At 35.9% G+C, this 23,420-nt stretch overlaps 1 protein-coding gene across 1 annotated transcript in view; it reads right to left on the bottom strand.

Moving 5' to 3' along the window:
* The window catches only part of KLHL14 (kelch like family member 14), a 137,387-nt gene that overhangs the window by 23,111 nt on the left and 90,856 nt on the right, over nt 1–23,420 (bottom strand). Inside the window, exon 3 of the mRNA XM_031946473.1 lies at nt 10,135–10,224. Within this exon, the coding sequence (XP_031802333.1) occupies nt 10,135–10,224 (90 nt within the window). The remainder of the gene's footprint in view (nt 1–10,134; nt 10,225–23,420) is intronic.

Genomic DNA, 23,420 nt, shown 5'->3' with positions numbered 1-23,420 from the left:
GGAAGATGAGTTTTCCTCATTCTATACCCAGCACTCTATTAATTATGAATAATTAAAACAACAGATAATTATTAGTAAAGTAGCAACATATTATTCATACACATATTATGTATATATGTAATTTATAAGTAAGTAAATAGATATTGGGAATATGTATTTAAAACTTCTTATTGATAGAGGTTTGTGATCAAAAAGTTTGGAGAACACAATTATATTCTTTCTAGCTTAGATACCAGGCATTGTACTAGGTCCTAAGGATACAAAGACAAAAATGAAACGATATTCCTGCTCTCAAAGAGTTTACATTGTATAATGCAAAACTGCTGCCTTCTCTTTAATTTACAGTATACACTTCCATAGATTTTAGATTAGTTTGTGTATGCAGAGAAAGGAATGCTCTATCAGCAACATGAGAAGGAAGTTATAGCTGGCCTGCAATCTATAATATCCGTATTTAACATGAGGCTGAGAGTGGAATATTCGCCATCGTGGGAAGAATGGAAGGAACACTGTCATAGAGAAGAAGGGGGAGGAACTTCCAAATAGTGGTGAATAGGACAGGACTTATGATAACAGTAACAAGCAGTGAAGGGGGTAGAGAATGAGGATGAGTAGTATACAAGGAACAGATTCTGAAAAGCATAACTTAAAGACTAATGTTCCCTGATGTGGGCCAATGTAGGAATCAAGGATACACCGTCTCCATAGGATTGAAAACACATGGAGAGGCAGAATGCCAAAATGCAGGTGCAGCAGCAGCTGGCCAGTCACCAGGAGCAGCTGCTCATGATCACTCCTCTGTCTCACTCATTAGGAGCAGGGATATTTAAGGCAGGGTCAAAGAAAGGGCCTGATGCTAGTTTTCATTATACTAGCCCACTGAGTTCCAGGGAAGCCAGAGTGATTATTTTATACCACAGCAGTGGGTTTATGGTTCAGTAAATAGGGACACGGTCACAGATCCAGGTGAGCTCCCACATTAATAGTAGTCTTGGATTCCATCTTTCTCTGTCCTTGAGTGAAAGTTTTTATAACTCTTTGGGATTTATTTCCATTTCATCTCCCCGAGTCAAATTTTCCCCCACTCCAAGCTAGCCTCCATAGTGGACTGCCAAAGTGATTTTCCTTCAGTACAGATTTTATCATGTCACTCCCTTATTCAAAATTACAGAGGGTCCCTATTGCTTCTTCTTCTTCTTCTTCTTCTTTTTTTGACATGGCCAACTTTCTGTGGCTCCATTTAGGGTTTTTTTTGGCAGATGTTTTGATACTTAGTGGTTTGACACCTCCAACTCATTTTACAGATGAGGAAACCGAGACAAACAGAATTAAGTGATTTACTCAGAATCATATAGCTAGTGTCTGAGGCCAGATTTGAACCTAATAAAATCAGTCTTCATAATTCCAAGCCCAGTACTCTATTCAATGCACCATCTAACTGCTACCTATTGCTATTAGTGTAAAATAAAAATTCCTCTATTGATTGTCCTTTAAATTCTGCTTCCAACCTAATTTTCCAACTCTATTCATCACAGTATCATTTTTCTCACTATTAACTGATGCGAATAGTATGCTACTGGTAGGGCAAAAGGTCTCCTGGAGTAGATTTTTCTTCTTTAGCATAAATTTTATGTTAACACTGTCCTAGCCCATAGTAACCCTGGAGATATTATTTTCATTATTTTACAAAAAAGGGTTAGTGCAGGACCAGCTTGTTATTACCATTAATGTCGCTTTCTATGTCTGGAAGTCTCCTTATTTGATACTTCACAAGAAAGTGGGCTCTTTTTTTTTAGTGATGGAGGTTGATTAGCCTTGACTTTTTGGCGATAAATGGTCAAAATTGGCTTTGCCTCTAAATCAGTACTATGCCTTTGCTCAAGGTAGAAGATCTACCTTGTGATATATTATCTTGAGCTACAATGAATTCCTTTGAAAGTTGTCGCAGCCCAGGAAAAGTCATCAAATGAGAAAAGGATCAAATGATATAGATGTTTGATTACAGAACAAAATGTGAGGAAGATGCCAAAGCAAGTTATCACATATTTTTAATGTGATCTTGTTTGCAATGGAACAAGATAAGGATGTCATTCAGTTGTGGGGCACTGGACCATTCCAGGAATTCTTCCAGTCTTTGATATAATTAGTTGTTGGCATGAAAGTGGTGCATTGACCAACCCAAATAGCTATATCTAGTGTTCATACTGTATGCAAAAGGTTGTCTTTTTATTTTGTTTTGTTTTTCCTGGATTTATTTCAAATGAGATTATGGTACCATAAAAGTATTGATAATTTATCAGATTGTCAAATGATATAAAACTAGGAAGAATAGCTGACATACTGAATGGCAGAATCAGAATAAAAAACATCTTGTCAGGCTAAAATACTGGGCCCAATCTCGTAAAATAAAATATTGTTCAATTGTTTGTCATGTCTGAATCTTTGTGACCCCATTTGGAGTTTTCTTGGCAAAAGTACTGGAATGGTTTCCATTTTCTTCTCCAGCTCATTTTACAAATGAGGAGCTGAAGCAAATTTGTCTCAATCTGACTTGCCCAGGATTATACAACTAGCCAATGTATAAGGCTGGATTGGAACTCATGAAGATGAATTTCTCTGATCTTAGGACCTACACTCTATCTACTGTGTCACCTAAAATTTACTAGGAATAAATGCAAAGTCTTCCATCTGGCTTCAAAAAAGTAACTTCACAAGCATAAGATAAGGGAGTCATGGCTAGATGACAAGTTATCTGAAAAAGATTTTGGAGTTTTGGACGTTTGAAGGTTGTAATTGGTCAATTATGTGAAACAACAGGTAAATTTTAGGCTGAAATAACTTCTAGGAATGTGCACTTTTGGCTTGATAGAATGTAAACTCCATGACAGCAAGGATTATTTCATTTTTATTTGGATGTCTCTAATGCATAATACAATTATGTAACTAGTACTGGCTACATGTAGCTTAGTACTTAACAAATGTCAATTGATTAATTGAACCAGTAATAAGTAGATACTCTGCCTTGATCATTTGAAGTATAGTATTAAGTTCTGACCACTACATTTCAGGAAGAGCATTAATTAGCTGGAAAGTATCCTAAGAAGAGAAGCTAGAATTATAAAGGTCCTGTTTTATGCCATATGAGAGTAAAGTGAAGGAACTGTGGATGATGTGCCTGGAGTAGAAGCAAATAAAGATCAGAGAAAGATGGTAGCTATTTTCAAATATTTAAAGGACTAACACATGCAAGAAGGATTAAACTTGTACTTGACCAAGGAGACAAAACTAGGAGCAATCAGTGGAACTTCCAGATGCTACTTTAGACTCTAGGGCAGGAAAAGAAACTTTCCAGCAATCAGAGCTATCCAAAAGTGGTATGATTTGCGCTGGGTAATGATGGATTCCTTTGGGGTATCATCCCTCTTACTTGGAACTCTTCAAACAAAGGTAGGGTGACCACGAATTTAGTATGTCATAGAAGAGGTTATTATTATTTTTATGTTAATTCAATCAGACAGCCATCAAAGTTCCTTCTAACTCTGAAATATGATTCTATGAACTCTAAACAACACCACTTTAGTAGACATCTCCCTCCTTAGATTTATCCTAGGATGTCTAAAATTAAAGGGAGTGAGAAGTATTTGTAGATAGAAATTTCATTTAGTACACAATAATTTGTGCAAAGAAAGATGGCATCCTAGCCTATGATTACAAGGAATGCAAAAAAGCTCTTTTATGGGTTGTCCTTTATGTGTAAGACTCATTTATATCTAGCATTAGGAGAAGAGCTTCCTGAAAAAAAGTTTGATCTGTCAGTCATATTTATGGGAGTTTGGGGAACTAATTGGCTATATTTTAAATAAGATGTCTTATACATTTCAATATTGGGGGAGGGCAATTCCACAAGGATAACCCTGTAGTGAAGTGACTTCTGCCAAGGTAGAATCTAGGGGGGCAGGTGAGTGGGGCAATCCGGGCCTACTTTGATTACCCAGTTTATCTAGGTAACCTGTGAATCAGGTGAAGACAGCAGTCTGAGCTTAAATTTAGGAGATATGCTATCCCCACTGACTTCCCTTAGAAGTTAGTTCCTTTCTCTATAGCTACTCATTCTGTAATGGTTTTACCCTGAAATAGGATCTTCCATTTTCCTACTTTGCTATGGACAACATAGCTTTCCTAAGGCTCCCACATAATTTTCCTATAGATGTGACTCTGGATTCAGGAACACACTACCTCAAGCATGAACTTTACCAGTGCCTTTAGTGCTCTATTGTCTGTCTCTGGTGGATCTCTTTCCCTTTTCAGAAATTCCTGCTTCAATTCTTCCTGGTTGATTTGGAACCTTGGTAATTTCTCTCCTACTTATCCATTTCATTTTTGAGGGAGAAAGATAATAATAGATAAGATATTCCTATCTCACCCAGATTGTAAGTACAATGGACATTCATGGGTCCAAACCCAATAATGATCAACATAAAAGCTTTAACCTGCTTAGTTTTTCTGACCAAATTTTCTCCTTCCTAGATAACCTGGTAGCACCTGTGCCAGCAGTGACATGTGAATGGTGTACTGCATCTGAAACCGGGAAGACAAGTTCAAATCCAGATTAAGATACTGACTAGCTGTGTGACTTTGGATAAGTCACTTAATCTTTGTCTCAGTTTTCTTCTCTGTAAAATAAATAAGATTGAGAAGGAATTGGCAAACTATTCCAGCATCTTTGCCAAGAAAACCCTAAATGAGGTCAATGAAGAGTTGGACACAGCTAAAAATGACTAAGCAGCAAAAATCAATTCTGCTATTGGAAGCCTAGTCTCTAGGTGGCTGCATTGAGCTAATAATGGGAGTGGACTAGTTCTTGTTCTAGTGGAAAGAACATTGATTTGGGCATTAGAGGATCTGGATTCACCCACCTCTAACTCTGACTCTTTGTGTGAGCTTGGGAAATCAATCAATCCATAAATTAATAAGTCATTTAACCTCATGGGGACTTAGTTGACTAATCTGTAAAATGAGGGGGTTGGTATAGATTGCCTGTGACATCCCTTCTAACTCTAGAGTTATATTTCCTAAGGTCTTCTATAGTCCTTATAAAACTCGGCCTTGAACCATAAGTATCCACAAACAGGGGGATGTATAACTCTATCAAAGAAATTGTCTAATTATGCACACTCTCAGGAGACCATCCAAATTTATTGATAACAAAAGTCAACCTAGTCTGATCTGTAATAACATCATGGGGTAGGGTGGGGAATGTCAAATTTAATGAAATAATGCCTTTTACTGCCACTTTTTTACTGGCCATTTGTATATAAAATTTAGATGATAACATCTGAGATTTTTTTAAAGCAATATAAACACATAGACATATCAACCTAAACCATAGGGAGGGTGATGAGACATCACCTATAAAACATGCACTAGGAGTTCTGACTCTTGAATATATGTGCAGGTATATGCATGAACAAACAGGAGCAGCTAGGTAGTACATTATGACTAGAAGCAGGGAGGCCTGACTTTAAATTTGGCCTCAGAAACTTATTAGCTATGTGATGCTGGACAAATCACTCCACCTCTGTTTATTTCAGTTTGTCAAATGGGGACAATAATAGCACCTCACAGGGGTGTTGTGAAGATCAAGTGAAATAGGGACTTATGTTTCTGGAACATAGTCAGCACTTAAATGTTTATTAAAGGAGCAGCTAGGTAGTGCAGTGGATAGAGCACCAGCCCTGATGTCAGGAGGATCTGAGTTTAAATCTGGTCTCAGACACCTAACACTTCCTAGCTGTGTGATCCTGGGCAAGTCATTTAACCCCAAATGCCTCAGCAAAATATATATATATATACATATATATGTATATATGTATATATATATATTTATTGATAGATAGTTCTTGTAAAATACTTAGGTAATTGGTGCTTAGAAAGAGTTATGTAAATGTTAACTAAAATTATTATTAAACACTAAAGAAATGTGTCTGTCTCCTCCTCTTTTTTTTTTTTTTGGCAAAGCAATTGAAGTTAAGTGACTTGCGCAGGGTAACACAGCTAGTATGTGTTAAGTGTCTGAGGCCAGATTTGAACTCAGGTCCTCCTGATTTTAGGATCTGTGCTCTATCCACTGTGCCATATAGCTGTCCCTATCTTTTTTTTTTTTTTTTTTTAAAACAAGACCTGGGGTTCCTAATTGTCATTGAGGGATTTTCTTCTTCCAGTGTAGACTTTTACTTAGTCTTAGAGAGTTAAATGGAACTTGTAGTCTTAGGGACTACAATAAATTAAATGGAGAATTTCAGTGATTTTCCTATGGTTATCCAGGCAGTGTGTGTCAGAGAAAGGATTTAAACTCAAGTCTTCTATTCATTAGGCCATTCTGCCTTTTGTGGATATCCCTCTCTCAGACACATGTATATACACTGTACGTATGTTTTTGATTGGAGTTATATCATTAGTATAAGTAATTCCCAACCATGGACGCAGATGTCCAATTCACCTGTAACTTAGAATTGCCTGAGAGTACAAAGAAATGTCAATGATTTTATCCACAGTGGTACAGAGAATATGTGTCAGAAATAAGTCTTAGAACCAGGTCTTCTTGACTGTAGGGACTACTCACAGCCCATTCAGCCATATTATTTCTCATATTCACATGGATTTATGAGTGAATATGTATTTATGTGTATTTGTGTATGCATATGAGTATGAGAGAAAGAGAGACACAGAAAGAGGTAGACAATAGTGAGGGACAGTTAATTCCCATTAGAAGCCAAGGCTTTCTGAATTGCAACTTTTTAGAACCTTTCAACAAGCCTTGAAGATTACGACAGAAAGGAGGGAGCATTTTCAGCCCTCTTTGGTTGATGATTTATTTTTACAGGATCTTTTGCCAGTCCATGTTAGTATCCTTATATCCTCAGAATTTATCATATTGAGCAGATAGTAAGAACAAATATATATTTGCTGATTGACTACCTATAAGAGTAGGGATGCTACCATGCTAAGGAATACTAGTGAGCGTCTATTTTTGAAAGTTAGGGTTTCTCATTGCATCAGATGAAATAATGGAAGTCAGGGCTCCCAAAGGGAGGTTCTGAAAGATGATTCCAATTTATTCAAATAACTCAGCCTAAAAGAGCTCAGTCCCTATTTAGCTCAGCTCAGCCCTGTATGAAGGTGTGCACCACTTGTCACACAGAGCCTGTGAATTGGCTCAAAAGATAAAATTTCAAAATCAACCTGACACTTTTTGGAGATGACTAGTCCCTCCAATAGCCATTTAAATGATGAGTTATATCAATGACACCAGGACTATCAGGAGTCCTCAGTCAGAGGAAGGGAAACAGCTTCTATCCAGATTCAATAATTTAGGAATGATTTAATATTCTCCAAGAGATGTTCACAAAACTAGCAGTTTTGGCTTTGTTCACTTCTTCTCTCCCCAGTACTGCCTTAACTGGGGAGTCACTTGCCTGGCAAAGTGAAGGTGAGTAGATGGACTATAAGCCTGACAAATTCACATAAAGGTTACAGATACATTAAAAAAAATAAAGAAAAACTTCCAAGCCATACCATCTTATTCCTCTTAAGAAATAGCACAGATCCCCTAAATGGGCTCAGGTTGGTCAGTTTTTCTCAGAGAATGGAGCGTTAGATCTCTAAGGAACCTTAAAGGTTTTCCGATCCAACCCCCTCATTTTATATGAGAAAAAAAAGAGGCATAGAAAAGTTTGATGTTTTGCTCAGGGTCATAATCTCTAATCATGGCTAAAGCTAGCACTTTATAAACATTATCTCATTTTCTCCTCATGACAACCTTGGAAGGCAAGTGCTATTATTAACCCCATTTTACAGATGAGTAAATTAATGTACAGAATAATCAAATGCTTTAGCTGTCATACAGCTAGCATGTATCTGAAGCCTGTTTTGAACTCAGTCCTGTTCCACTTCAAGTCCTGTACCACACAGCTGCTTATGTATCTGAGGTGAGAAATGAACCCAGTTCTTCTAGATTTCAAACTCCATAACCTAGCCACCATACTTGGCAGCTTAGAAAACTAAACCAGTTATTTTTCAAAGGATATTATGTTGTTGTAGTTAATAAGTGTTAGAGCATAATGAACATAGTCTGTTTCCTCTCATTTCTCCCACACTTAATCAAAGCCAGAAAAAGTCAACTGAATTTTCCAAGATCACAGAGATACTAAGTTGCAAAGCCAGAGATTTGAATCCAGCTCTTCAGTGCTTATCCCACTATGACACAGTTGACCTCTAAGCTTTGCTATATAGTTCCTGATATAGAATAAAATAGTAGAACTTCACATTTATAATATTTCCTTTAATTAAAATAGTAAATAGCACCTTGTGGTGAGAAAGAATAATCTTGAAATTCTAAGTACTCCTTTATGGAAAAAAAAAAAGAAAATTAGGGTAATATTTAGACTTTCTTCACATTTTATTACATATGAAAAAATATGGTACAAATTAAGAAATTTTTTTTAGGATGAGGGAACACAGCATAGCTTGCCTCAGTTTAACTTAATTTCCTATTTTGAGTTTTGGGCATCTTATTGCATTATATTAGATATTAGAAGGTCGATCATGTTTCAGTTTTCTTCCAGAAAAAAAAGTGTCCTATTATAATTGGTGGAGTTAAGGCTTATTAGTTAACTTTTAAAATGGGATTAAAAACCCATTAGTGGGATTGTCACAGTTTATTTTTAATTTGGGTGACAAAAGGAACAGATTGTAAAGTTCTAAGTGTGATTTACTTGAAGACATCCCTTACTTGGAGAGTATGTCTGTAGTCACGAAATACTCCATTCAGTTTAAAGGCAGGATAACTTGTGCAGTAAGTAAGTGGAGAGCAGCTAGTGGATGGTATTCCTCTCAGTTTCCTACCAATGCATCAAATCCATCATTAATGGGATAACTCAGCAGAGAGGCTATCAATATCTGAAATGCTTCTGCTTCAAATCCAACCTTCCCCACATGCAATGTATCTGATATTCAGAGGGTATAAGACCAACCTCCTGCCAGCATCTGAAAAGATTTGACAATAAGGCTGAAGGGTTTTTCTCCAAAGGCTGTCCCATTTTCCCCCTTTTCTCTCAAAAGAAATGGTCTAGAGGGTAACGGGATTGGTTTTCTTTAAGATTTTGGGAAGTGAACAGATGTAACAATTTTCTATAATTTGGTTTGGTGCAGATGCTGAAATGGCGCATTCACAATAAAATATATGCAGTATATGTAATTTCATCTGGATGTTCTGGGGTTTTAAAGCAAAAATGTGTACCTGCAAGCTGTTTTATGGTTTCTCAGTCATAATTGTCTCTGTTACACAGGCTGCTACAAAGGCAGTTCCTTCTTCATGTGTAAGCTTTTAAACAATATCTTGATAATTTTGTGCTTTTTGCAAGACACAGCGTTCTCTGTGTGTTTAGCTCAGAAGCATGTAAAATTACTTAATTTTTCTTTGTAGTAAATTTATGAAGTAAACACTTCAAAAAAGGGGGACCTGGAGATAATTTGTGTAAATATCATGAGGTCTACAGACATGAAAACAGAACTAGTTCAGAATAGGACAAAAATTCTGGGCTTGAATTCTATCTCTGATGGCTACTTTTTATGTGACATTAGGCAAGTCACTCAAACTTTCCAAGTCCCAATTTCTCCATCTATAAAATTAAGGAGATTAGACTATATGGAGGTTCCTTTTAGCTCTAGGACTACAAGCCTATGATTTATGTTAAAAAAAAAAAAGCTTCAGTGTTGGAAGGGGGAGAAGCTTTCACTTCTTGTCACCACTTTTTATAATAAGAACATAAGAGAGGTGGAAATGAAGGCTAATATTTTTAACAGCTGCTTGTTTGATACCTTTACTCCAGAGAGTATGTGCTGCTGCTGCTGGTAGCATTCCTCAAGGGAAAGGGAAAGAATGCAGGGTCGGGAACAATATAGAGAAGTGAAATCCCCAGACAGAGTGTCAACGCCATGGTAGATGTGCCCTCAGCTAGCTCAGTGACTGACCCTCAGGATTTCGGCACAGTGTTTTGACTACTCTATTCCTTGGGGCTCCAGCAGAGCCAAGCAGGGAAAGGTATAGTTCCATGTTAAAGACTGAATAGTTACCATTTGGATTCCATTGGTCTTCTCCTCCCAACACGAACAAGAAGTTTTCCACTTCTACCACACAGTGATGGGCGCTGTTATAGGGCATAACTGTGGGGGAAAAAGATGAAAAAATAAACCACCATCAAGATGTATATCATTTTCCATCTTAGAATTTGATAGCTTGGCACACCCGTTATTTGCCTTAATCAAGGCGTGCAAACTCTGAGACTACAAACAGCGGAAGGAAGCAGGAGGCAGTAAAGCAGGGTACGTGCCAATCCTGAGCTATGTACACAGGGGATCAGTGGTGTGTTGACAGCAGTTTCAGATCCAGCCCCTTTTGATTAATTTTACATAATGTTATTCCACAAATTGCTGCAGAACAGCCAGCTTCTGGTACTCTACTTTCTCAAGAACTCATTTAGTCACTTGCTCACTTAACTCGCACCCCTAACTCCCTGATACACAAGTGGCATTTTTTTGAGGGGGAGAAGCATGATGGGTATGTCACAACGGCCAGAGAGGGGTAACATTTCCTGGGAAATGCTGTGTTATTGTAACCTTGAATATATACGGATAACTGTTAAAACATTCAACCTAGCCTGCTTTTTGCTGGCATGCTTTCCATAAGCAGACTGAGGGTGCTTGGTAGCTTTCTATTCCACAGCAATGAACAAGCTGCATTTCCATACAGTTTGAAGTTTTTAAATTAAGGTCCTGCTGATTTAATGCCTTCTCCAAATGTATACGCTTAATTTCCTGTACAATGCCATTAGCAGCACAATCACACATTTTCTATCTATCTACTTAGGAAGTCTTCTGTGACAAAGATCAAAACTGTGGCAGCAAAGTCACAAAGATACACTGTTTTCTCCTCTAAAAAAATTCTGATGATAGTAGCTGGGGGAAGAATGGGCTCTTTAAGGTACTGCTGAAAACATAGCTCCTCAAATTTATTTTCATCTGCTTTTCCCATGTAGGGATACAGCACACAGACTTACTTCTGTGGTGATGTGTATGGTTACTCTGTTATTTTCTTCCCATCATATCCTATGGTTGATGTATAGTTGCCCAGCATTAGTTATCACGCTTTATGCAGAGGCTTTGGCCCAGTGACACCAGTAGAAAAATGATGTCCTTGTTCAGCTCATCATATGGGCACCTTAAATCTAGGTGAGGACAAATGGGGAGGTGATGTGGATGTACAGGCAGGGAACTTATTGTTTGTCACGGATCAACAGAGCACTTAGGAAACCAGTGCAGTGGGAAATCAATATGACTCAGGGCCAGCTTTTACTTTGTGCTCTTTTGCCAATGCCAAAAAAAAAAAAAAAAAAAAAAAAAGAGGAAAAAGAAAAATAAGACAGAAAGGCAGTTTTTCTCATACTTGGATTATTCTGGATGATAGATAACCTCTTTCATTTTGTTTTATTATCTTTTATTTTTTTTTCTCAAAATGCAGTTATATAGGATAACAAATGCAAATAAAAACAAGTAGAGAGGCGACTGCTTTGCTACTAAGGTTGCAGCATCCTAAGGATCGAGCAGGTCCGTGTGTTTAGTTAAGCTTCTTGTCCTAGGATTTGTGGCTTCTTGTCCCTCTGGCAATAATGAACAAGCAAGAAGTATTTTTAGTTAACTGAAATTTTCATAGTTTGTAATCTTATAGCCAGTCTGGAAGAAACAATTAGCAAAGTACACTTGATTTCATGAAAATGTACTGATTAGGAATACAAAAGATAATTATGAATTATGGTGACATAATTCAGGTTAGTTTTCTTATAGACTTCAAAGGTCACCTCGATGAAGTCCTTTGAACCTTGGTTTATCCATCTATAAAATGGCTACAATCACTCTGATCTGGCTTTGCAGGTAGTTGTACAAGGCAGAAATACATTTCCACAAAGGTCATTACGAGAAAAATATGGAAACTGTTATTATCAGAGCATAGAACAGATAGATAGAGAGCATTAATCTGGCTTTGAGAAAGAAGATTTGAATTTTAAAATGTATAGATTTAGAGCAGGAGGAAACTTCAGAGGTTATCTACTTCCTCATTTTAACCATGAGGAAACTGAGACTAGGCAAAGGTAAAATGATTTGCGCAAGGTCACTTGAGTACATGTGTCAGATGGTACCTCTAGAAGCAACTAGGTGATTCAGTGGATAGAGTACTGGGCCTGAAGTCAGGAAGACCTGAGTTCCAATCTGGCCTCAGACATTTAATAGCTATGTGACCTTGGATAAATCACTTAACCCCATTTGCCTCCATTTCCTCATCTATAAAATGGGCTGAAGAAGGAAATGGCAAACAATTCCCATTATTTTCACCAAGAAAACCTCAAACAGGGTCACAAAAAGTCAGACACAATTCATTAACATCAACCTCAGATTACAGAATCAATTCTCTTTGCACTAAGACACATGAGCTTGAATCCAGAGTTCAGTGTTCTATTACTTTGGACAAGTCACTTTGTTGGCTTCTAACATTTCCTTCTCTATAAAAGGGGACAGTAGCATCTTCCCTTTCTATCTCATTAGGTCGTTTTTATGTCGTTTGTTTGGGTTTTTTTTTATCTGTGATTTTATTGGATGATGGGAATTCTCAGCTTTCCTACTATAGATCAAGGACTATTCTATATCTTTTTAGAGAAATGTGTCAGCAGGGCTTCTTAAACTTTTTCCACTTGTGACCCCTTTTCACTTAGAAATTTTTACATGACTCAGGGTATATAGATATATAAAATAGGCATACAAATCAAACATTTACTAATAATAAATTGTGATTTCATGACCCCCATATTCCATTATGAGACCCTATATGGAGTCATGACCCACAGTTTAAGAAGCTGGGGAATAGAGCATGATAAGATTAAGTGATTTGCCCAGTGTCACAAAGCCAGTTTATTAGAAAAAGAACTTGCTTCCAGGTCTTCTTGACTTCAAGAATGGTCCTCTGGCCACTGAACCACACTGCTTCCCCTTAGCGTCCTAGAGATCTTGAAAAAAGAATGACTGTGAAAGTGTTTTGGAAATTATATACAAATGTAATGGATCAAATAATTATTTGAGAATTGAGATACTAAATACTTTTTGGGTCTTTTAATATTAGCTCAACACTGGTCTATCCAAAATTCTTAGCCCTAGAAGTGGATGGATAGTGAATCAGGACTTGAATGTTTTATTCCTTTTTTAACTGTGAAATGCACTATGTCTTCTCTTTCCCTATCTTTTTCATTCGATTTGGGGAGCAACCTAGAAAATCATGATGATATTATTCAAGAAAATCTTCCACAAGAAAGGAACTGGGCCATCAAATATCACCACCTCGTTTTATGCCCATCACTATGTATATATGTTATTTAAAACTTCTAGCCCACTAAAGACAGGAAATCCTCTACCTAAGGGGAAAAAAAAAACATTTTGCCCTTCTTTTAACCTCAGGGGAAGTTTATCAAAAAGCACTGTGCCTTCCAAAACTATAACCACTCCTTTTCTTTAGCATGTGGTTTTTATTTTTTCCTATTTAGGCATACAGAATTTTACTGAGGTAAATAATAAATATTTTATTTTTATTCTCATTAAAGTAACCTATTATTAAACTGCATGCAACCAGTGAGACCAGCTGCACAGACAATGCCTTTTGAATCCTTTGAAATAAGGGAAAGAAGAATAAGTCTCAAGGTTACCTGCTATCATCTTAATGTTCAGACAAATTTAATATTACTGTTTTAAAATCATGAAAGTTACATTTTCTAATGAGAATCTTTGAATCTTACTTCTGTATCTTTGAATCGACTTGATAATTCTTGAAAATCATTTGGAAAGGGGGAAAAATTCCAAAATTTGTTGAAAAATTATTTTGCATAGGATTTTATGTTTTAATTTTATGAAAGCAAATTACATTATTTCTGATTTAAAGCTATTGGAAAATGTTTCAAATATGTTGTGTAGTCCTTAAAATCAACACTCTAAATCTAGCCTATAGGTTGGTATGTTTATTGATTGCTCTTAAAATGACACTGACTATACCCATGGCCCTCAGCAGCTTTCATCAAAGGTGAACACCTGTCTCACCCTTCTGAGAAAGGTATTTGAGGAGAAGTTTGTACTCCACGCTCAAATACAGCCCAGTGTGAGTTTTTAGCGTGTCAGTCAGTGAGTTAGAGGGAAAGGGTAAAGAGAAGCTAATCAGGATGAAATGAGATTAAAGGCTGTCTAATTTTACAGCAACTGTGATCCATCAGCCACTGGGAAAGTGACAGTGGAAATGAATGATGGAGACAGACAGGTGGGGCTGTACATTTCACTGATTTATCCTCAAATGCACTGGGCCTTATTTTATTGAGTGAACATGACCGCATTTATCACGACTGTCATCTAAACCCACTTCCCTCCATTTAAAAAGGTCACTTTACTAGGAGGGAGTAGGAGAGAGGCACTTTCAAAACAGATTTAAAATCTAATAACACATGTTTATAAGGCTCTGTGAATGAATTCTCAACTTTATTAAACAAACTCATTGAGCTAAAAGGAAGAGGCAAAAACCATTAACCCTCCAAAGAGGAAGGGCTTTGGTCATCTGAGTCGACATATTCATTTAGTTCTAAAATTCAACATGATTTGTATCTAATGTCTCTGCTATTATAAGCACTGAGAACTCTCAACATAGTCTTCAAAAATTAGGTAAAAACCTCTCTATCCAATATTTTAATTAAAAAAAAACCTGAATAGTAAGCAATATTGTTAAACACAAACACACACACACACATACACACACACAACAGGGGAGGATATTAATTCACACTATTTACCCCGCAGAATAACATTAATCATCACCCACTCAAGGGGCGTTAGCAATTGTTACAAGAGGTAGCTCTGTCACAATTAACTTCTCGAGTTGTTAATTGCTTTTCTATAGCTTTGAAGCTGCAAAAATTGTACTGGTTTATCTTCAGCTTCTTCCTAGATTATGTGCAGCATAACCCATAGAGATGTGGTGTGGTAAACAGGACAAAAGGGATTTAAAGTCAGAAAACCTGGATCTGTTTATATTTGTGTGATCTCTGGCCAATCAAAAACTCTCTATAGGTCAGTTTCTTCAGAATAAAACAGGTAAGAGCCACCTCATAGGGTCATCATTAGGACCATTAAATGGAATAATATCTGTGAAATGCTTTGTAACTACAACCTCAGAGGAAATGCTCTCTCAAACAAAATTATTCTGTATCTGGAAATAGAAAGCGAAAGTCAAACAATCAGTTCAGGTAAACTCACTGTACACAATAGATATAGTTAATTCTTCAATATGCAATTATTAAACACCTATAGTTTTACACTTTATCAAGAATTGCTAAAAAAAAGTATCTAACCCAATGTCTATAAATCTAATCACTTTTTAAATATGTTTGAGAGAGCTTCATATGTAAGACAGATCAAATCCAACCTAACTGATCTGTTCTATAATTTCAATGCTCATATTTTGAAATTGCTTAAATTGAGATATACTATTTTAAAAGAACTAGCTATCACATTACTACATGGAACAGCCCATCACAGATTAGGACAATCCAACTTTATAGATGAATTTGAAATATCTGTGGTTTCATAGATCTGTTTATTAATCTATAGTTTCCATTTTTTTCCAGTGGATCATTTTTTTCTTACTAGACATTTTTGCATTATATAATCCAATTATCTATGATTATACAGTTAAAGAACACTATGAACTTAAAAATAATTGGATTTCAAAATAATTGATTTCCTTTGTAATCCTATGTATTTTATTTTATGCCTTTAAAAACATTATTCTGAGTGGGGGAGGTTTGGGTTTTATCAAAGAGGTCCATGACACAAAAAAGGGGTTCCTAAGAAACCCCTTCTAGTCCAATGCCTTCATTTTTCTGAAGAGGAAATGGAGATCCTGAGGTGAAATCACTAGCCTAAGTTATCTGGGTCTACATATTCAATGCTTACTTGTCTCAACATATGTATATCCTGTACTAGCCTTTGCTAACTTATTTATTCCAATTGTAACCTCAATTGTAAGGGGTTTGCAACTATTCCTCAAAAAAGGGGAAATTCTCAGTAAGCAAGGAACCTAAGCTTGTGTTAATTATATCCTAGCCCTGTGTATATATTACCTATAGTTTCCAATGATGAGAGGTTCCTCAATATTGTATGCCTTATAAAGCACATAGCTCTACTTGAAAAAGGATATGGAATTTATTTTTTAAAAAGACAAAAATCCAAACCAATCTCCCATGCCAAACAAACAAACAAACAACAACAACAAAACCAAAGTCACCATGAAAGTCTGATATAGAGAGAATACCTAAGAAGGACATAATTTATTAGGGCATTCATCACAATTCACTGAGATCTTATTCTCTGATTCAAGGCCTGTGGATCAGTATAATTTCTTGTTTTATAGGATTTTTTTTAAAGAGGCAATGTCTAAACTAGTTAAATAGATTATTGCAGATAACATTGCTATATTGCTATTAGATATATAGAGTTAGGTATTAGGCCCTAAAAAGAGAGCCTACTTGAGAGTCAAGAGAACCTGAATTCAAATCTTACCTCAGACACTTATTTGTTGTGTGATTAAGGGCAAGTCATTTGACCATAGTTTCCTCCTATGTAAAATTGGGGATAATAATAGTATCTATTTCCCAAGGTTGATGTAAGGATTGAATTTTGAATTTGTGAGGTGCTTTGCAAAGCTTAAAGCAACATATGAGTGCTACCTATTATTATTATTATTATTATAATATATCCCGAATTTAATAAAATTATGCTATTGGAATGCTTATGTAAACATATTCTTTAAAAAGTAGCTTTTTTATTCTTATTTTTAAAATAGTATCTTTTGATATTTATATGGTTTTATGCTTTCTGTAAGAGGGTTGATCAATTCTTGTCCTTCAACTTGGTGAGTTTACAAAGAACTGAGCCATTTTTGGTTGGATTGCAACTCCCTATAGAGGAAATAGAGATGCCTGCTGGTCCTGATTTGCCCGTGTATGTCATTTTCTTACTCACTTAGGGCAATGATTAAGTCTCATTATGGGCTGAGGTCAGCCATTGTGGGTTAAATCTATTCCTTTTGGCTTAGCCTAGGAAAGGGAGGTACCAGACTTCTGGGGAGATTATGAAAGAGCTGAGCCCACATCAGAGAGCAGCAACACACCCATAGCCTCCATTCACTCACCCAAGAACCATTAATGGCTGTTCAGGGGCAGGAGCATATTGCAGTCACACATGCTCTCACCCATATGCCTTCATACCTGCAGCTGCTGTAGGCTTCTTCCCTAAAGATGCCCTTTCAGCTACTCTGTATAAATGTTGTATACCTAAGTATTTCCACATGCTTTCCCCACTTCTCCTTCTCCATTAGCATGCAGGTTCCTTGAAGACAGGGACTGATTCCCCCCTCCTTTCTTTGACACTGGCATTATCTGGCACACAGTAAGTGTTGTTGGTAGCTCAATGGATAGAATGCTAGGACTAGAATCAATAAAACAAGTTCAAATCTGGCCTCAGACACTAGCTGTGTGATCTTGGACAAGTCAATCAACTTCTGTTTACCTTAATTCACTGGAGAAGGAAATGGCAAATCACTTCACTACCTTTGCTAAGAAAACTCCATAAACACCACCGGTGTCCACAGGGCCATGAAGAGTTGGACAGTACCGAATAAAAATATTGTTGACTGATTGACTGACTGACTATTTAGAGAGCACATGGACTCTGAGTTTCTGTCTTCAGTCCTGGAGAGACATCAGGGTTACTTCGAAAGCCCGAGGCTGCAGCTATGGAGAGATAACTCATATAGGCAAATCCTAGTGATTACTGAACCCTAGGCTTTTGAAAGAGTATTCAAAGTCCCTAAAGCTCTAATAATATGGAAGAATGTCAAAGTTTCCTAGACTCATTACTTAACATGGGGCCCTGGAGCTGAAAGGACAGAAAGAGAATGAACCACGATAAAACCAGAAGTTGTCCTTTGTAATTGCTGTGAATTATTTGGATGATTCAATTCTAAAGGGAAGGAAGTTGCTTCACTGGCAACTTTAAGTCTACTTTATTTTAGGGGGAGTTTATGAGGTTCTTTTTAGCTATAATAAAGTTAGAGGATTTCATGGGTCCCTTGGGTAAAAATAGGCCTCATCACTTGACATCACATGTCAAGTAGGAGATCTCTCTTAGCAACTTTAAGTTAGTTTCTCTTCCAAATTATATGCCTGGAAATGTATACAATTACATGTAGCAGGTCTCAGGGGAAGAAATCATTTATTTATATGTTGTTGATCATAGTCTTTTGTGTTATTTTTATTTTTTTATGTGTGTGTGGTGAAATAACAGCTGTCCTGTACCTGATATGCATTGTTACTTTGAGTGCTTGAATGGGAACTGAAGATCCTTTTACTCACCTCTATAGAGAGACAGATACAATCTATAATCTGAGACTACTGAGAGAAGTCTCAGAGAGGGAACAAAAAGAGTAAAAGAGTAGTTCATATAATTCATAGTAGTTCATGGATTGGCTCTATGAAAACTAAATTGAGGCTTAGGGACATATCCATTACAAAAACTGAGGTACAGGATGAATAGACTTTCAGTTCAGTAGCATGGTTCAGACTGGAACAAAATGATCCTGAGAGTAATGTAGCTAACTAGACTAACACCACTATAACTCTTTGAAGCAGAATCATAGAATTAACTTCAGAGGTCACTGAATTCAATCCTATATCCAAACATAAATTACTTCTGCAATATTTTCAATAAGTGATCACTCAGCTTCAGCATGAAGACTCTTATTGATAGTTACATTTCTCCTATAGCAGCTCATTCCAGTTTTGGATGGTTGTAATTGCTAGTAAGAATTTCCTTTCAATTAAAAAAAATCTCAACTTTTATGTGTGTGTGCACATGCACATATATGCGTGTGTGCATGTGTTTGACTTGATAAAAATATATAACTCAAAAAGGCAAATAACAGTCTCCACAAAAAAACCACTTGTTAAATTAAATATTTTTAGGTATTTCATTTCAACAGAAAGAAAAATAGGTAAACTGAACCTAACAATTCTAAACAAGTTTATACATGATGCTCACAGTTTAAGCAGTCTTCCACATGAAAGCCATTCTAATTTTTAAAATAGTTGCCATGTCTCCTTAAGTTTTATCCTCTTCAGGCTGGTGTGTAGGGTTCAGATAATCCACCATACCTGGCCTGTGCTTTATGATCCCCAACTCTTTAGTACATGATGATGACCCTCCTTTATCTTTCTAAAGTATGGCTTCCAGAACTGAATAAAATATTCTGGTTTCAATATTAAGTATAGCAGAGAGTATGATGGAGCAGTTACCTGACTCTTTCTTATTGTAAACTAAAATTTCCTGGCTATCATAGTTGTCTTTTATACTATTGTTTCACACTGAGTTTGTAGTCCACTAAAATCCCCAGATATTTTTCATATAAGTCATATGTCCTCCATTTTATATTTACACAGCTGAATTTTTGAAGGCATGAGGAATTTTATATTTATGCAATTAAATCCAATCATATTAGACTCAGTCAATCATCCCAACTTATAGAAAACTTTTTAAATGTTGATGTTGCTATCTAATGAGTTGGAAATCTCATCCATTTTAAAATCATATGGAAATTTAATAGACATGCCTTTGTCCAAGTCACTGACAAAAAAGAATGTTGAAAAGCATCAGGTCAAGAATGGATTCCTGGAAGTATATGTACTAAAGACTTCCCTTTTGACTGACATCTATTATTATTGACTACTCTTTGGTTCTGATCACTTGATTTTTTCAAAATCTATTTGACTACTTTATCATCTAATCTACATCTTTACAAGTTGCCCACAGGATATCAAAAAAGACTATAACATGTATTGCCAAAAAATGATGTATTCTTTGTGTAAAGCATTCTCCTGATCAATTGATCTTGTCACCTAGTAAAAAGAGGAAGTGAAGTGAATCTCTTACAGTCTGTCCTTGATAAAGCCAAGATAGCTATTGGTACTTACTGCTTCCTTTTCTAAATGCTCACCTTTAATAATATATTTTATATAAATATTGAAGTAAAGATCATTGGCATATAGTTTTCAAATTTGACTATTTTTGCTTTTATTTTTATAAATAAGAATAACATTGGACTGTCTCCAATTCTGTGGATACTCTATTTTTTTAAACTACTTTTCTGATTTTTTGTTGTTGTTGAGGCAAGTAGGATTAAGTGACTTGCCCAGGATCACACAGCTAGGAAGTATTAAGTATCTGAGACCAGGTTTGGATTCAGATCCTCCTGACTTCAGGACTGGTGCTCTATCCACCACTAACTGCCCCTTAAACTACTTTTCAAAGATCACTGCTAATACCTCAAAAATTACATCTATAAGAAATGTTTTTCAGTACCTTGCAATATAGATCATTCAGGGCAGACTACTTATTTTTTTTAAATTTCATAATAGTTTTTTATTTTTCCTAATATATATAAAGATAGTTTTCAGGATTCATCTTTCAAAATCTTGTGTTCCAAATTTTTTTCTCTTTTTTACCCCACTCTCCTTTCCTCTAGACAACAAGCAATCCAATAAAGATCAAACATGTTCAATTCTTCTAAACATATTTCCATATATGTCAAGAAGTCAGGTCACTTAATACTTCTTAAAGAAACCTATGTGTCCTGCTATCTCTTCTCTTTTGAAGGGTTTCAAAATTCTCTACTGACCAGTCCCCTGAGCCCTATTCAAATCAAAAGGAGTCCAGAAGCTAGAAGATTCTTCATTTAATAACATCCTTCTATTCCACAGTGCTCTCCAAACATAAATAAACAAAAAAAGCAAAAGCAGGAACAAACAGAAACAAAGTAGAAGAAATCATCATCTTATGTTCAAATGTATATTAATTCCTTTCCAAAGAATTATAAAGGACAATTTGGGGAAAAAAACAGTTTTCTGGTTAATTCAATCAATATATTTTTAAAAAAATTATGATGAAAAATATAGGGCATGAATTGATTTCTTTGCCCTTGTTTCTGCTTGCTTTTCTTTTTCTTTTCTGATTTATTTATGTTTTGGGGGAAGAGGGATTATAAACCCTGTGGAGGTTTTGTCTTGTAAATAAAGGTAACCTATCAGTAGCCAATATTCTCCATCACTTTGTATGATGTGGTCCAGTTCAGACAGTTGTCACTGAAGAAAACTTACATAATTAAATATAAAGCATTTGATTTGAGAAAGAGGCTGATGTGTCTTTTGTATCTAAGACTGTGACAGAATCAAGTGAGCAGCTGCTCTTTAAAATTCAACCCAATGACTACTAGAAGCTTTTGGTTATTTTGTTCCTCAATAATGAAAATTTTTACAGGATGAAGATTGCTAAATAAGATGTTGGTGTGGCTGATAGATGCTTTTAAAAATTATGGCAAATAAATGAAGAGATGGGAGAGTGCTATGCAAAATGACTTCTCAAAAGGCTCTTTTAGCTCCAGTCTTCTATAGTATACAGTATTATTGCAGCCCTCTCTGAGCAAAAGATAAGATATTTTAGGCAAGTTTTAGCTAGCAGGAACCCTGCTTCATTATTTTTCTCACATTTCCCTAAAATGCACAATGCTTGCTACATATTTGATAATACTTGCTGATTTATAGTTTAATCCCTAGACAATTTTCTTCAATACAGGCTAATATCCAGAGGTATAAGATATTCTAAAATGGGGCTTCTGGTAGCTCATTAAACTAGTAGCTCATTTCTCATTATAAATTTAATAGATCATAGTCTTCTATTCATTTTTAGAAAATTTTCATTTTATGTTTTCTTTTCCTAGATTATAATTCAGTCACTACAATCTCAATCCTTTAAGGAGCATTTAGTTTTCATCTTATAGTGATGGGAATTCCCTAGTGGCATTAGTTAGCACTTTAAAACCAAATTATTTTCACTTCTGGAAACTAAGGAATCCTTAGGAAGGAGAAGTGGAAATCAGTTTCAATATAAAATTAATCTTCCTGTTCATGAAACTGTGTTGATTTCTTCCAGGTATTTTAATGGATGTGTTGCTGAAAGAGAAAATATATCTTTATATAGCTATATAAGTTTTCACATATAATATATAAATTGATATATAGCCTTATTTATTGATTTGCATATAGAAATGTCCACAGGTGTATATGTAGAAAGATAGGCAAATGTATTTGTGTGTTTGTATGTATGTATGTATGTATAGTGTATGTGCATGTGTGTGTGTGTATATATACACACATGCACATCTGTGCGTGAGGGTATATACACACAGATAGATATAGACATAAATGTTATAGATACAGATATAATAACTTTCCTGATCCTTTGTGCCCCTAGCAAGAAGTGATCTTCTATCTTTAAGATTTATTATTTATACCTCTTCTATTTTATTATATTCTAGTTTAGATGTATTAGGAGGTGTGATTATATTTCTAAGCCAGAGATGCAGAGGGGGAAGGCCTGTCCATTCCACCTTTGTAACATCTCTCACATATTCTCCCTTCTTTTCTATAATGCTTCTATCACCTTGATCCAGATCCTCACCCTCCATACATGGCTGATTGCAATAGCCTCTTGGTTGGTTTGCCTGCCTCAAGACTTTCTCCACTTCAGTCCATCATTCATTCGGCTTTCAAAATAATCATCATAAAGCACAGGTCTGACTATGTCAGCTCCCTATTCAATAAACTCCAGTGGCTTCTTATCACCTCTAGGATCAAATATAAAATCCTCTGTATAACATTTAAAACCCTTCATAACCCTTCCTCATCTTTTCAGACTTCTTAAACCTTACAATCCTCTACATACTCTTTTATCCATTGACACTGATTATCTTGCTCTTCCTTGGACAAGATACTCCATCCTCTAACTGGACATTTTAGCTGTCTATCCCCTTTGCATGTTGCTCTTCATCTCTGATTCCTGGTTCCTGCAAGTCCCTGCCAAATTCCATCTTATACAGAAAGCCTTTCCTAATACAACTTATTTCTAGTTGTCTTCCCTTCATTTATTTATCTTTGGTGAAATTAGAACATAGCCAGAATCCATCTTTTATGAAACATCCCTTTGATCCTGAAATAACATTATTGTAACCCTGTAGAATTCCCTTCTCCAGGTAAAATAATACCAATTCTCTTAACTTTTCCTCATAGATCCTATTTTTCATACTTTTAATCATCTTAGTTTTTCCAGTTCACTGAATTCATTAAAATGCTTTATTTTAGTTTAAAATTATTCATTTGAGAAGTAGAATGAAA

The sequence above is a fragment of the Sarcophilus harrisii genome, chromosome 1, assembly GCF_902635505.1.
Source record: "Sarcophilus harrisii chromosome 1, mSarHar1.11, whole genome shotgun sequence".
Classification (NCBI taxonomy): domain Eukaryota; kingdom Metazoa; phylum Chordata; class Mammalia; order Dasyuromorphia; family Dasyuridae; genus Sarcophilus; species Sarcophilus harrisii.
Note: the sequence above shows the minus strand (reverse complement) of the source record. Positions and strands in the feature narration are given on the sequence as shown.